Below are 15,090 nucleotides of genomic sequence, written 5' to 3'. Positions count from 1 at the left end.
GTTATGATGGTGGTCTTAGGCACGTCCTTTGGGAACACAGGAACCTGAAAGTATGATTTAAGAAGGTCCATTTTAGTAAAAATTTTGGCCCCATGAAGGGCGCTGGTGAGATCTTGCATGTTCGGCAGAGAGTAGTGGTCTGGCGATGTGATGAGGTTAAGGCGCCGGTGGTTACCGCAGGGCCTCCATGTCCCGTCCGGTTTTTTTCACCATGTGGAGCGGATACGCCCAAGGGCTGGACCCCTTCTTGCATATGCCCATCCGTTCCATGTCTTCGAAGGCATGTTTGGCATCTCTCAGCTTCTGCTGCGGGAGGTGGCGGAACTTGGCGTGCATGGTAGGTCCCGTTGTGTTGATGTGGTAGTAGACCCCGTGCTTGGAGGGGGATCCCGGTGACTGTCGAAGTTCTGGTTTGAAAACATCGGGGAACTCTTGAAGAAGGTCGGTGTAGGGCTGCGCTACAACGGCGTAGATGGATATGATACCCAAACCAGCTCTTAGTGGGTGGGTTCGGCATGTCCCGGTGTCGATGAGGTGTTTCCGGGCAACGTTGAGGAGTAGGCCACGGTGAGCCAGGAAGTGTGCGACGAGGAGGGGGAGTCTGACGTCGGCGATGGTGAAGGGCCAAGAGTAAAATCGGCCCATGCGTGAGATTTTAAGCACCCTAGTCCCATAACACTGTATGGGAGATCTGTTGGCGGCGATGAGCGAGGGAGCATCACTGCTAGGCGCCCGGTTTAGTTAGGTCGGCCTGTGAGGGAGGAAATGTTGATTGCATACAGCCGGTATCAACCACAAGCCTACGGTTGGATACGGCATTGAGAATGTAAAATCCTATCTTGCCGTGATCTGCTACTGCGGCTACGGTTGATGTCGGCGGTAGCTGTCATTGAAATTTCTTTGGGAACTTGCAGGGGGGCCTGCACTTCATTGCGTTTCTCCCAAACTACTGCTGGTAGAAACACCAAGTTGGGTACGGTCTATGGTTCTGCTGCTTCGGCTGCGGAGTGTTCTTTTTCATCAGGGCAAGGATTTGGTTGTCATCGACAGAGGGGGTCACCAAGGAGTCGAGAGATGAGCAGCTGAAGGAGGATGATACGCCAAGGCAGGAGGCCTTGGAGGCTTCGTATAACTTCTGTGCCCTTGACACGAGGTCGTTTATCAGCAGGGTGTCGGTATCAGTGAGCTGGGCTCTCACGTCCTGCGGAAGGTATCGAAGGAATATTTCGCGAGATAGGCTTATCTCTCGTCTTCGTCCATTGGCGTCGGTCTCGGGCAGCATGAGAAGTCCAACCAGTTCATCCCATGCTTTTACAGGAGAGTTGTCACCCGTGGGTCTATTGCTGAGATCAAGGACCTTCTGTGCCCTTGCCAAAACGGAAAGTGAGTGCAAAATAATTAGTTTGGTTCGCAGGTCATCGTAGGATACCCGACCAGAGTGAGCATCGAGCCATGGGGAGATCTTGTCAAATACCTCCTCAAGGATGGAGGTCAGGACGATGTCAGCTTTGGCGCAGGGGTCGTTTAGCTTGGCCACCCTGAAGAGTACGTCCACCCTCAAGAACCAGGAGGCGGTGTAGTGCTGTGAGAATGGTGGCAGCTTGACTTTGGGCGCAGCTAAGTGGTTGCTGGGCGCGATGGGCTGGGTGGTTTTGTCATGGTCAGTTGATGCATCGGGCCAAGGGCGTGAGCTGGTTATGTCAGATATACTCATCGTTGCTGCCTCACGAAACTGAAGTGTGGGATAAAGCTAAAATACGTCGTTAAACGTTAATGGCAAAAGGAGATATACGAAGGTAACGCAGCCGTAATTAATCCGTTAATGGCAAGTCAAAACTATGTGTTACCAGCATCACTGGGGTCACCAGTTTTTAGGACAACAAGACGAACGGAGAGATACTGACAATTTACTGAACTTGCAACTGGCACTATATTACAGAGTGCGGACGGAAAAGTAGCCCGGGAGGGAAACATTTCCAATCGCCAAAACCATTGTGTTTTTATTTAAAACAAATTAACAAATACTAAGGCGGTAGTCTAAGGAAATAAACAGTATTATATATTAAAATAAAGTTCTCAACGAGTGCAACATCAGGATACAAAAATCCACTGCCAAGAACAAATAATAAAGTTACAATTATCAGAAAAGAGTCCAGGGGGAGGAAACACAACGGGTAAGACGATGTCCTTACAATCTCACTAGTTTTCTGTGTATAGTGTTCAATCCCTCAATCAATTGAAAAGGAGGTACAATGATATGTATAAATAATAAAACAAATGTAAAACTTCTAACCAAGGAGATGGATACTAATGGTAAAAGTATGGTAAGAGTATGTTACAATAACTGCATTATACCTATTATAAATGTTTATGCTCCATCTGGTGCAAGTAAATTTGCTGAAAGGGAAGACTTTTTTTCAGGAATGAAATATTGTATTACCTGCGACATAGTAATAATTATCTTATTTTTGGAGGTGATTTCAACTGTATAATATGCACAAGAGATTGTAGTAATAATAACAAAGCCTTACTGTCTAAGTCTATGAGTACTCTAGTGAAAATCTTTGCTTTGAAAGATAATTACAAATTCACAAACAGGATACTAGAATACACTTATATACGTGAAAACTATAGATCCAGAATAGACAAGATTTATGCTGTAAAGTTATTTAATAACTATAACATCTGCAGATGCCATTCTAATAAGTTTTTTAGATTATAGTATGGATGTTTTGAGATTAAACATTAACACACACAAAAATAGGCACAGGTATTAGAAGGTAAATGTTAAAGTTTTAGATTTTGATGAAATTAAAGAAAACTAGATTACGTCAACTTTATGATATTAACTATAGAACTAGTGTAAATTAGGAAAATACTAAGATTCTAAAGAATAGGATTTATGATATTCATAATAAAATATTAGAAGGTATAAAGATAAAAGCCAAACTAAATGATCGTACAATTGGTGAAGAAATATCTGCACATCTACTTGGTGCTGAGAAAAAGAAAATTCATGAACGCATTACTAACGTAAAAATAGCTTATGGTTCCATTATGGAAAGCACAGAGGTAATTTCTGTTTTTATTAAGGAGTAAGGAAAGCTATGCCATTCTGTCCTAAATCAAGAAGATGTAAGTTGGCAAGTAGGGAATTGAGGGAAATTGGGGTTTTTGATGCTATCATGAGTGTGTCTGAAGGAAGATCTCTATAATAGAGTCTGACGTTAGGTAAATGTTCAAATCCATTGTGACTGTGAAATATATGTCAGATAGTCGAAATTCGGGTGTAATAGAATTATTAGCTAAAATAGGAGATTTATCCATGGTGGAGAACTGGAGACCTATATCGCTACTGAATGTTGATTATAAAATCTTTGCTAAGGTTTTAGCAAACAGATTGAGATGTGTTATTGAGAAGATTGTCTCCCGGAACAATATTGTGCAGTGAAGGAAAGGTCAATTGTGAATTGTAATAATACGATTCGGGATCTAATGTTTCATGCAAAACAAAACAGTGAAGATTTAGCAATTTTAAGCTTAGACTTTCTAATGCTTTTGATAGAGTTAATATGGATTTTGTTTTTAAAGTAAGGAACAAGTTTGGTTTACCAGATGAATTTGTGGCTCTAATCAGAATATTGTACAAAGATTGTGTAAGTAGTATCTTGATAAATGGGTTCATGAGTTCACCTTTTTGTATTAAAAGGTCAGTAAGACAAGGCTGCCCCATGTCAATGCTGTTATATTGTTTATTTCTAGAACCTTTGTATAGAGTAATAAAGAGTAAAAACAAGATAATAGGGCCCAGCCTTCCAAATAGTGTAAATAAATGCCTGCAAGGTTATGCAGATGACTCATCTGTGATCTTGTCAACTGATGATTCAGTTGAAGAATGTTATAAAGACGTAGCTTACAATAGCTTGAACTTGCGACAGGTTCGCAGCTAAACAAGGACAAAACTAGTGTAATTGGGTTTAGGAAATGGAAAAAACGAAAAATCTGGCCTATCAGTTAGTTGAAAACTGTTGAAAGTATCTAAATTCTTGGTATAATTTATTATAGTGATTTTGAGGTTACTTGTGAAGAAAATTGGTCTCACCTTGCTCAAAATATTAAAATATCAATAGATATTCCAAGTCAAAGACAATTATCTATTTTCCACAGAGCTATTATTGTTAATTCACTAATTTTGTCCAAAGTTTGGTATACCTCTCACACTTTCCCTCCTTTAAAAAAAGTATATTGCTCAAATAAATATGCACATCTTCCTATATATCTGGCAGTGCACTTACCATCCTGTAGGCAGAGATATTCTTTGTCGAAACAAAAAGGTGGATTGGGAACAATAAATGTTTATTTTATGTCCTTGTCGATTTTCAGTTTGACAACTATAAATGATATAAGAAAGGATATTGGTTTAAGTAATTTCTATTGCAAGATGAGAATCACTTTTTGGTTGGACTTGAAGGAAATAAATGAGGTTTCATTTGTCTCAACATCATTTTATTCAGTAGCAATTAATGTAATCAGAAAAGTTTGTCGCCACGCAAAATTTCCTAACCTAAGTTCTAAAGATTGCTATAATTTTATAAGGCCAGAGAGTGTCCCAAAAATTGAAGGGAGTTACCCACTTTTGGACTGGAAAATGGTATGGGAGAGCATAAACAAACCTTTCATTGGTATCATGGAGAGAGAATTTGTCTTTAGATATGCTTGTGGAACTTTGGCGACCAATAATCGGCTGAAAATATCAGAAACAGTAATAAATGTGATCATTGCGAGGATGTCGAATACAGTTCGTATATTTTTTTCATTTTGGCAGGCACATACAAACAGTATTGCTGTATGTCAAAAGTGTATTATTTCATACTCGTGACATAAACAGGGACAATATCTTAAATACATTAATGTTCAGTTACTGAAATAAGACGAAAAAGGATTATAATAGCGCCACTGTATTGTTTGTTGATTATAATCAATAATCAATATGCTGTTTGGGTCAGTGAAAAAAAACGATATACGGAAGAGGAAACAGATGCCTTTCTTAAGTGTAAATTTTATTATGATCGGTGGCTTCTAAAAAATATCTATAAAGAAAGAATGAATAGGATGTTCACAAAAAAAGTATATAAATTATTGTGTTTGAGTATCTAGAATCGAACCCACTTTAATCACAAATATGGAGAGTAGGGTCAATGTGAAATCTTATTGCCTTCAGTGGACAAGTGGTTTGAGTTTATTTTATTATTGTATTATCTCATACATAGCTGTTTAAAAAAAAAAAAAAAAAAAAAAAAATCCCTTATGTCTTTATTTTCGACCAATATTTCATTTGAAATCAAACTTTTTGTGTCTGAATGTAAGAAAGTCGCGTATTTAGTGACAATATCATAAATAGCACTTTGTTAAAATTCTGTGAATTGTTTATCATGCGCAATTCACAATGGTAAGTGCAACAGCATTACACACACACACACACACACACACACACACACACACACACACACATATATATATATATATATATATATATATATATATATATATATATATATATATATATATATATACAGATTGTGATGAGATGAATTATAATTTCATCCATCTTCTACATATTATTTCCTTTAACTCTGCAGTTGTTGCTTGGAAATGTATTAAAGTTATATTTACTGCAAAGTAGAGAACTTTCTTATTAGCATTTCACTCCTATTCTCTGATTTGGAGAGATCATCTCTCGATGACTGCTAAAGTAAGACTCGCTACTAACCAAGAACATCGAAATACTATCGCTAGGGATATTGGGTACTTTGACTGGCTAGACAGTACTACATTTTCTGATTATGGCTCATTTTGACTTTACTTACATACTGTATACACCGAATAGTCTGACCTATTCTTTGCACATTCTCCTCAGTCCTCATACACCTGACAACACTGAGATTACCAAACAATTTTACTTTGCTCAGGAGGTTAACTATTACGCTATAGTTTTTTAGTGGCTACTTCCTTCTTGGTAAGTATAGAAGAGACTATTTATACAGCTCTTCTAGAAGATGGGTGTGCGGAGATAGCTGACTGAGAGAGACGTCTGGCGTAGCGTACGTACAGCGTTTGGGACAGTAATACTTGGGAACTCGATCCTGGCAGGTTTTAGAAGCAGTTAGATTTCATATATAAAAGGTGACCAAGATTAGGTTACCGTAGGTTGAGATAAATCTGCAGCCTGAAAATAGCCTCCTTCCCCTCTCCCTCTCCCGCACGTAATCCAGTGTATTTGTCAAAAGTGTTCAGTGCGTTTTGGTGTCTCCTCTCTTAAGTGACTCTGTGCCCCAGAGCAAATCATGTGTCAAAAAATGTGCAGGACTAAAATGTGATTTTGAATTCATCGTATTAGGGTGAGTGTTGGCATTTTATAACGTTTTCGGTAAACAGCCCTGTAGGCAGGATAGGTTATATAATGTGATCTGGTTAACTATTATTCATTAAGAGTCACACTTAAACATTGTATTATTCCAGAATTATTTCAAGCAGTGATATCATTTTCATTGCATTATTTCTTTTCTTAGTCTAAGGTTTATTCAGATATAATAGTTCAAGTCAAGTTATTATATAATTTCAGGTTGTAACATTTTCGTCTTATTTAAGTTTTATTCAAAAATTATTTTTTTCCGTGACTTATATTGTTCTGTAAATTCTTTTCAAAGTGGTGTAATTTATATAGAATATATTTATTTTTGTCAGGAGTGTATTATTCCAATCATCATTATTTGAAACCAGATTCTGCTCGTATCCTGTTAAGAACCGCAGTAAATTTTAAATACGTCTTAATAATACCTAAGAGTATTTACACAGTTTAGTTTTGAGTGTACTTAAGAAACCTTTGGATATTCAGTGTTTTATATATTGCTGTATGGAAGTTATTTAACAGTCTGAGAATTCGTTTATTAATGTTTTAAAGTGTAACAGTTTTAATGTAAAAGCAAACAATGGAGTTTGGAATTCGAGAGGTTGATTAACTTGCCAGTCGTAGTATATATAATATTATATATTTGCTTCCCAGTCACGAGCCATAGTATAATATATTTTTTAGTGTCCAGACCAAGGGAACTATCTAAATACTAGTGATAACAGGGCCATGTTTTGATCAAAGGCTTTTGAAGAGTACAGTGTTGATAGGATTTTGAGTATTGTTAGTATAATGTTTTTTTGGAGAGGCATTAATTATTGTAAAATAACAATATGGCACAGTTTAATATTCAAGAGTTTTTGAATAACCCTAGCGTTCAGGAATTGTCGAAAGCTAATGTAATTTAAGTATAGTGGCTCTCTATCTCAATGGCATGTGGTGGCCATACTACGAGTGGGATGAATAAGGCCCAAATCAAGTGTCTAGCCTTAGAAGCTTTGATAAACTTAGGAAAGTTGTAGGAAGAGAATATTGTGGCAGCTTGTGAACTGTTGGAGGAAGCTAAGGAAGAATTTTTAGTGAAGCAAGGACCGGTTCATCCTCAGACTGAAGGCATGGATGCAGACAGAGATGTTGAGGCTGAGATTCAACGAATTGCAGCAGAGGAGAATTTAATCAAGTTGAAGATGATAGCAAAGCGAGAAGAAGTTGAGAGAGAAGAAAAATGATGATAGAAAGAAATGGAAGCAAAGCGAGAAGAAGAAAAGAGAGAGATCGCAAGACACATAAGGTTAATGGAAGCAAGGCGAGAAGAACTGATGCATGCCCGTGCCCAGCTGACAGCGCAGACAGAGACAGAAAAGACTCCTGCTAGACACGAACCCATGTTTAATGTGTCGGAAGCCCAGAGCTTAATTCCAAGGTTTACAGAAGAGTCTCTAGATGAGTTCTTCAATCATTTTGAAATGGTTGCAGCTACAATGAAATGGCCAGAATATAAATGGTCTGTGTTATTGCAGAGGTCCGCAGCGCTTACTTATCCTTATCTCAGGACCAGAGGATGGAGTATCAAGAAGTGTGTCAGATGACCCCTGAATATTATAATGAAAGGTTCCGAAGTTTGAGAAAGGACGAAAAAATTACTTTCCTAGATTACGCTTATAAGGTACGACGATGTTTTAAGAGATGGACAGAGGCTGCTAACGTAAATAGAAGGCTGATTTAGAAGAATTGATAATACTAGAGCAGTATCTACGAAGAATTCCTGACCATATTCAAATGTACTTGAGAGAGAGAGGGATGAAAAAACTCGATAACCCCGCTTCGCTGAGTGAAGATTATAGTATTATCAGTCGTAAACCCTCCTCGGTCACGAAGTTTCAGCAGTAGTTCCGACCAAGTGTCAAGTATTCGCCGAACCACGGAAACCAGTTTGGTAATAACTAAGGGAACAAGTTCAACAGTTACAGCGGAAGTAGCACTGGTTCTGTCCCTAAGCAAAATGCGATAGTACCACAGCAACAAAAGTCGAATCATCCTTGTTCAAGTATCGTGAAAGATGTGCAGAAGGTTGATATTGTCTGTTTTAAGTGTGGCAAGATAAGCCATATCAGTAAGGAATGTTGGTCAAACCAATTGAAAGCACTCACCCAAGTGATTAAGGATAATTCGACTTCACAGAAGGAGAAGACTAAGAAGCAATCAGGAAAGGACTGAGAGGAAAATGAACCAGCCACCGTTTATACGATGAACAGGACGATTCCAAACAGCATGGATGCCTTTAAACCATAAATTCATGAAGGTACGTTAGCAGCAATAGACAGGAGTAAGCAAACCCCGGTCAGGATATTGCGCGATACAGGTTGTAACCACAGTGTGGTGGTACTGGGAGTACACCCGTTGGTGGAACAGTCTCTCACTGGGGACTCAATTATTTTGAAGGGAATAGGAGGTGAGGAGGTCACCCCTATTTGCCATTTAAAACTGTCATGTGAGTTGGTGACAGGCAATTTTGACTTTGCGGTAAAGGATTAAATGGCTGTCGAAGCAATAGACGTCCTGCGGGGTAATGAGATTGGTGGAGCGCCATTCGTGCCCTGTCCCATTGTATCCGAGAAACCTTTGAAGTATAATCATATGACTGAACTCGAGAAGGACTACCTGTCTCTTTTTCCTAGTTGTGTGACGACTAGAAGTATGAATAAGAAAATGGCCACTGAAGAAGAAAAACAAATCAAAGGAACAATGAACTTAGATTTGTTTTCTGAAGAAAAGGATTCCTTTAATAATACTCAAGCGAAGAATTCCAGAGTAAGCCCGAGTGAAGAGGAACGACAAACGAGTGGACAAGAGGACAAAGAAAAAATGGACCTGGAAGAAATGAACTTGCAGAATTTGTTTTCTGAAGAAGTAGAATCCTTTGATGGTATGCAAGAAGAGGACTCAAGAGTAGGCCCGAGGGAAGAGGAACGACAGACGAGCGGACAAGAGAATAAAGAAGAAATGGACTAGGAAGAAATAGAAAATTCAACGTTAGAAGTACGACAAGTGAGTAGGAAAAGGCTGATTGAATTACAAAGGAAAGATGCAACATTAACAGAGTTATTGTACAGTGTGGTGGATGAGACGGAGGCACAGCAGTCTCTGACCTGTTATTATCTTAAAGATGGATTGCTTATGTGGAAGCATAGACGCGCCAATATCCCTGGGAATGTCGAATGGGAGATATACCAGCAGATATTAATTCCTGCACCATTGAGAAGACAGGTAATCGCGATAGTGCATGAGAGGGGATACATGGGGATAAGGAAGATGATGGAAAAGAAAATGAAACACTTTTTTCTGGCCTGGCATGCATAAGGACATGAGCCAGATTTTCCGTGCATGTCACGTATGTCAAACGGCTGAAAAGCCCAACGTGCACATCAAGGAAGCTCCCTTACACCCGATGGAAGTACGAGGAGAACCCTTCATGAAAAGGACTGAAGAAAATGATAGCAGAAAAATGGAAGGACCGAGAGGAAGCAGAAGGAGAATATGTCAAGAATTTGAGGAAAAGGATCAGCGAGATAAGAAAGTTTTCCCTAGAAGGCATGAAGACGACGAGTCAAGAACGAACGAAGAAAATGTTTAGTAGGAAGAGTACGAACCGACAGGTTAAAGGACCCTTCAGCAAAGGACCCAAAAAATGTTGGCAGGAAAAGGGAAGGATCGAGAGAAAATGGATGAAGGAAATGTCAAGGATTTGAGGAAAGGAAAGGGCGAGTTAAGGAAATTTTCCCTAAAAGGCGTGAAAACAAGACAAGGACAAGCGAAGAAAAGGTTTGGCATGAAAAGTACGAACAGACAGGTTACTGTAAGACAGCAGGTGTTGGTCTACGCATCGGAAAGAAGATTCCCTCTCGCCAACGAGTTCCCAGAACCATTCCGGATTTTGAAGGAGACCAGTGACCGAACCTACGTTATCGAGATATCTGGAAAAAGGAAAAATCTGAGGAAGGCCATATCAACTTCGTAACCAATACTTCAAGCACCGGATTTCACCAAGAAATTTCTTATCAAAGTGGATGCGTTGGATAACAGAATTGGAGCTGTTTTATTGCAAGATGAGGAAGGAATTCTTCAACCTGTTTCCTTTATGACATCGAAGCTGAAGAAGCTACGAGTCAACTCGGCGGTTGAAAAGGAACTGTTAGCGTTAGTCAAAGCGATAAGGAAGGTTGGAATTTTTGTATGTCGACCACAAAAGGAAGAAATTACATAGTATTTAGATCATAATCCTTTAACTTTTGTGAATAAGATAAAAAACAATAATCAAAGTTTAACTAGATGGTCAATATGTTTGCAACCATATTGTATATATGTAAAGTATATATCAGGTAAAGATAACAAACATGTAAAGATAACGTAGTTGCAGATTATTTATCTGAGGCTGATTCGATGGATTCAGGCCCAAAATAAATAATCTTTTTTGTGGGGAGCTATCTTACAAAGCTGGTCTTGTGTAGAGTAAATACAATACTTTATTCATAATTTTATTTATATTTCATTCGTGCATTGAAGAGATGATTCCCAGCTCTTAAAATGAGCTCCTCTTATGTAGACGTAAGTATTTTATGTAGATTACGTAAGACCTTCGTCGTTAATTTAATTGTATTCTTTATTCAAGTTACCATATGTAAATTTATGTTATTTTTAAGAGTTAACTTTTTACTTCACGTATGTTTATCATGAGTCTTACAAAATCTATTTGAGAGAGTTGTGAGATTTGTGCGAGATAGGAACAAGGGCTTAGGTTATGTTCTTTTATATTTTTATTATGTATTGCGTCATGTTTGAGAGAGAATGTTCAGTGACATGTGCTTTGAAAAATTCTCTACCATGTGCTTTAGAAACGTCGCAAAGGCCTGGTGAGAGAATGTTATCTTTTTTTTTATTTCGTGGAGAAAGGGTGGGTGGAGCTAGCTGCCTGAGAGAGCCGTCTGGTGTGGCGTGAGTACAGCGTTTGGGAGAGGATATTTGGTAACTTTGATGCTTGGCCCAGCCCCCACCCTACTAGACCACGATCCTGGAATCTTCTGGAATTAGCCAAATTCCATATAAAAGACTACCCCAAGGTAAGGTTACTGAGACAGAGATCAATATAGAGATTGCAGCCTGAAGACAGTCCTCTTCCCCTCTTCTTCTCTCACTCTCGCACGTAACCAAGTGTATTGTTTTTTTTTTTAAGTGTTCAGTACGTTTTAGTGAGTCCTCTCCTAAGTGACTCTGTGCCCCAAAGCAAATTGAGTGTCGAAAAGATACGCAAGACGAAACAGTGATTTTGAATTCTTTGTATTAGTGTGTGTTGGCAATTTGAAGTGTTTTTAATTGGCCCCGTAGGAAGGTTAAGATTTTGTAACGTGATTTGGTTATCTATTTTTCATTAAGTGTCAAATTTGAATATTGTGTTACTCAGTTTTAATTTCAAGCTTTTGTATAATTTTCATTGCATTATTTCTTTTCTTAGTCTAAGGTTTATTCAGATATAATAGTTTAAGTCAAGTTATTATATAATTTCAGATTGTATCATTTTTGTCTTAATCTAAGTTTTGTCCAGACTTAATTTTTCCAGTGACTTATTTTTATGTAAATTCTTTTCCAATTGTTGTAATTTATATAGAATATATTCATTTTTGTAAAGAATGTATTATTCCAAACATCATTATTTGAAATCAGATTCTGCTCGTATCCTGTTAAGAACCACAGTAAATTCTAAATACGTCTTAATAATACCTAAGAGTATTTCCTCAATTTAGTTTTGAGTGTACTTAAGAGACCTTTGGATATTCAGTGTTTTACATATTGCTGTCTGGTAGGTTTTTAACGGTCTCAGAATTCGTGTATTACTGATGTAAAGTGTAACATTCTTAATGTAAAAGCAAACAGGGGAGTTTGGAATTCGAGAGCTTGATTAACTTGCCAGTCGTAGTACATATATAATATCATTTTGATTCCCAGTCGCGACCCATAGTATAATCTATTTTTAGTGCCCAGACTAGGGGAACCATCCTCAAATGATATATATATATATATATATATATATATATATATATATATATATATATATATATATATATATTATATATATATATATTATGTCCAATAACCTAATACAATCGATAAAGATCAATTATATTCGATTTTATACTGCATTAAATTTCCGCCGTCTCTTTCTCCCCTGGTAAATGTGTATCAACGTCAGATTTAAATATCAGTATCATTGGTTTTTGTTTGTTTAATGTTTATTCAAGATATTCTTATGTGTATATTCCTGTTGCTTTCTTGTTGTTTACTTTACTAAATTTATTTCGATATGACCATTTTAAGAAGATTAAACCATGTGTTGGAAGACTTGTCAAGTCACAATTAAAATTATCGGTTAATTTTTTTATGCTTAGTATCTGAGGCCAAACTTTTACTTATTGAAAGTGGGAATTTAAATGGAATTACATTCTATTTTGGTTGTTACTCCATATCATTTGTAATATTGAAATGTGACATGATTAACAAATGTACGTGGCATGGAAACTCCATAATTCTATAATTGTTCAATAGGTTTACCGGTTGTAGATGTAATGTAAGTTGCAAACAAAGCTGAGGTTTTAATTAGTAAGATAAATTGATTCTATGAAATAATAGTGCACTAGATAGAATGAAAACGAAATAAAAGGAAAATCTTTAAATAAAAAGAAACCAGACTTTTCTCTGGAGAAATGTCCGATATGAAGAAATTAAAAAGATTTCATGATATAAAGCTTGGAATTTACTTAAATAAAACCAAAACAACAATCAACATCCGTTAATAGTTGTTACAAGAAGAATGTAATGAAAGAGATGTGGAATATTAAAATCATGCTCCCCCCCCCTCTCTCTCTCTCTCTCTCTCTCTCTCTCTCTCTCTCTCTCTCTCTCAATACACACGCACATACACACTCCCAAGAGGTAAAAATTCATTATATATGAGCTGGAAATAAAGAGATTGTATTTCTGATATGAATCACGTTAGAAGAAGTGAGGAGACTGATCACAATTCGATGAGTCAAGAATTGCTGTTGGTTGATAGTTGAACGGAAGGATGCAGGAGCTCCAGTAATTATAGATATAACTCAAGAGGTAGTCAGTAGACGAGGTTTCCTGGGAATGTATTATAAGTAATTGTAGAATTTGTTTCATTTATATTATAGGGATGCTGTTATTGCATAATTCGTATTCGCCTCATAAGGAGAAAAGGATTCTAGATACATGAAAAATCGCTCTAAAACAGCTTAAAATGGGCGTCAGCTGCTTTGGTTACGTTTTCCTACCCTGGCCCCCTTTTTGAACTTGCTGGATCCGCGCTTGCATGGATATCCTATATAAAAGCTATATATATTTTCACATGATTCTTTTACGTGAATTCCCATTGAAGTGTGTCAGCCTTCACTGTAGCCTAAACATTATTTAATAATGGGTTCTCAAAGTAATCCTAAAATACTTAAATGAAGAACCAAATCTGTTGTGCCTAATTTCTTACTCTATTACACGGAATTGCTGTATTAACTTAGATGATGAAGTTAGGTTCTTTTCATGCTGAAGGGCTAAGATATCACGAGGGTGATCACACTTTATATGCAGTACACGAAATACCAAAAGACCTCTTAAGAATTAATATTACCTTAGTTCCATCATATGCACCAAGACAAGACCGGCCGCCAATCCTTGCCAATCGTTTACAAGATGTAGTTGGTTGAGTTAGGTACTGGTTCAGAAGAGTTGCAAGGCTGGTTTCTTCTACTAGCGAAGTCATGTTCTGCAAGGAGACAGAACCGGTGACGTTTTGGATTTCATGCTTCATCACATTTTTATAGTGGGTTCTTGGTTTCAAGCTTTTACCGTGGATAATTGCATTCCCTGTGTTAGCCTTTCTGTCAATGGATGTAGAAAATACAGAGCTTTGATACGGTGAACGGCTATTGTTCATGGCAGGTGTGTTGTCTTTATCCATTGTTGTAGACAGTTTGTAATATTCGATGTTATTCCCGTTAAATCTTGGGATAAAAACTTGTTTCAACACAAGGTTAAAATTGCACAATACCTGATTCTTAGTTGTATCAGTAGTGTCATATTTACATTCGTTTTCTAATCGTGTTATTGATTTCTCAACCAATCTTGTTAGCGCTATAACAGTTACACTCAACACTAAATAAAACAAAATGCAAATCAAATAGCCAAACTTGATCTTTGTAATTATCTTTTTCAAAATGTCAGATTCTGGTTTCCTTTCTTTGACGATTGCATCCATTTTTTCTGCCATATTTTATAACAGTTCAATTGTTTTTATCGTGTTGAGAGTAGTAGTAGACTTTTTAATAAAGCCTTAAATCTGTCGGTCTATATGACTGAAAGTCAAAGTACGCTTGTATGTCTAAAGCTCCGCAAATAAGCTATGGGTAAATGGCGTTAACTATAGGATCACTTTCGGCAAGTTTCTCTAATACTGATGTTAAGTCTGAACAGGGGATTCGGGAGACAGGAAGTTTTATATTTACTCCCAACTTTTCCTCGATTGCGTGGCAGTGCACAGCGGTCTGCCGTCATAACACAAGACAGACGTTTTGCGTTACCATTTTTATCAACATATTTAGATTTTATCCTAATTA

At 37.4% G+C, this 15,090-nt stretch overlaps 1 protein-coding gene across 1 annotated transcript in view; it reads right to left on the bottom strand.

Moving 5' to 3' along the window:
• The window catches only part of LOC137651865 (uncharacterized), a 153,264-nt gene extending 138,520 nt beyond the window's left edge, over positions 1-14,744 (bottom strand). Inside the window, exon 1 of the mRNA XM_068385082.1 lies at positions 14,106-14,744. Coding sequence (XP_068241183.1) covers positions 14,106-14,744 — 639 coding nt within the window. The remainder of the gene's footprint in view (positions 1-14,105) is intronic.
• Positions 14,745-15,090: the final 346 nt, after the last annotated feature.

The sequence above is a fragment of the Palaemon carinicauda genome, chromosome 13 (assembly GCF_036898095.1).
Source record: "Palaemon carinicauda isolate YSFRI2023 chromosome 13, ASM3689809v2, whole genome shotgun sequence".
NCBI classification, from domain to species: Eukaryota; Metazoa; Arthropoda; class Malacostraca; order Decapoda; family Palaemonidae; genus Palaemon; species Palaemon carinicauda.
This window is presented reverse-complemented; position numbering and strand designations above follow the sequence as displayed.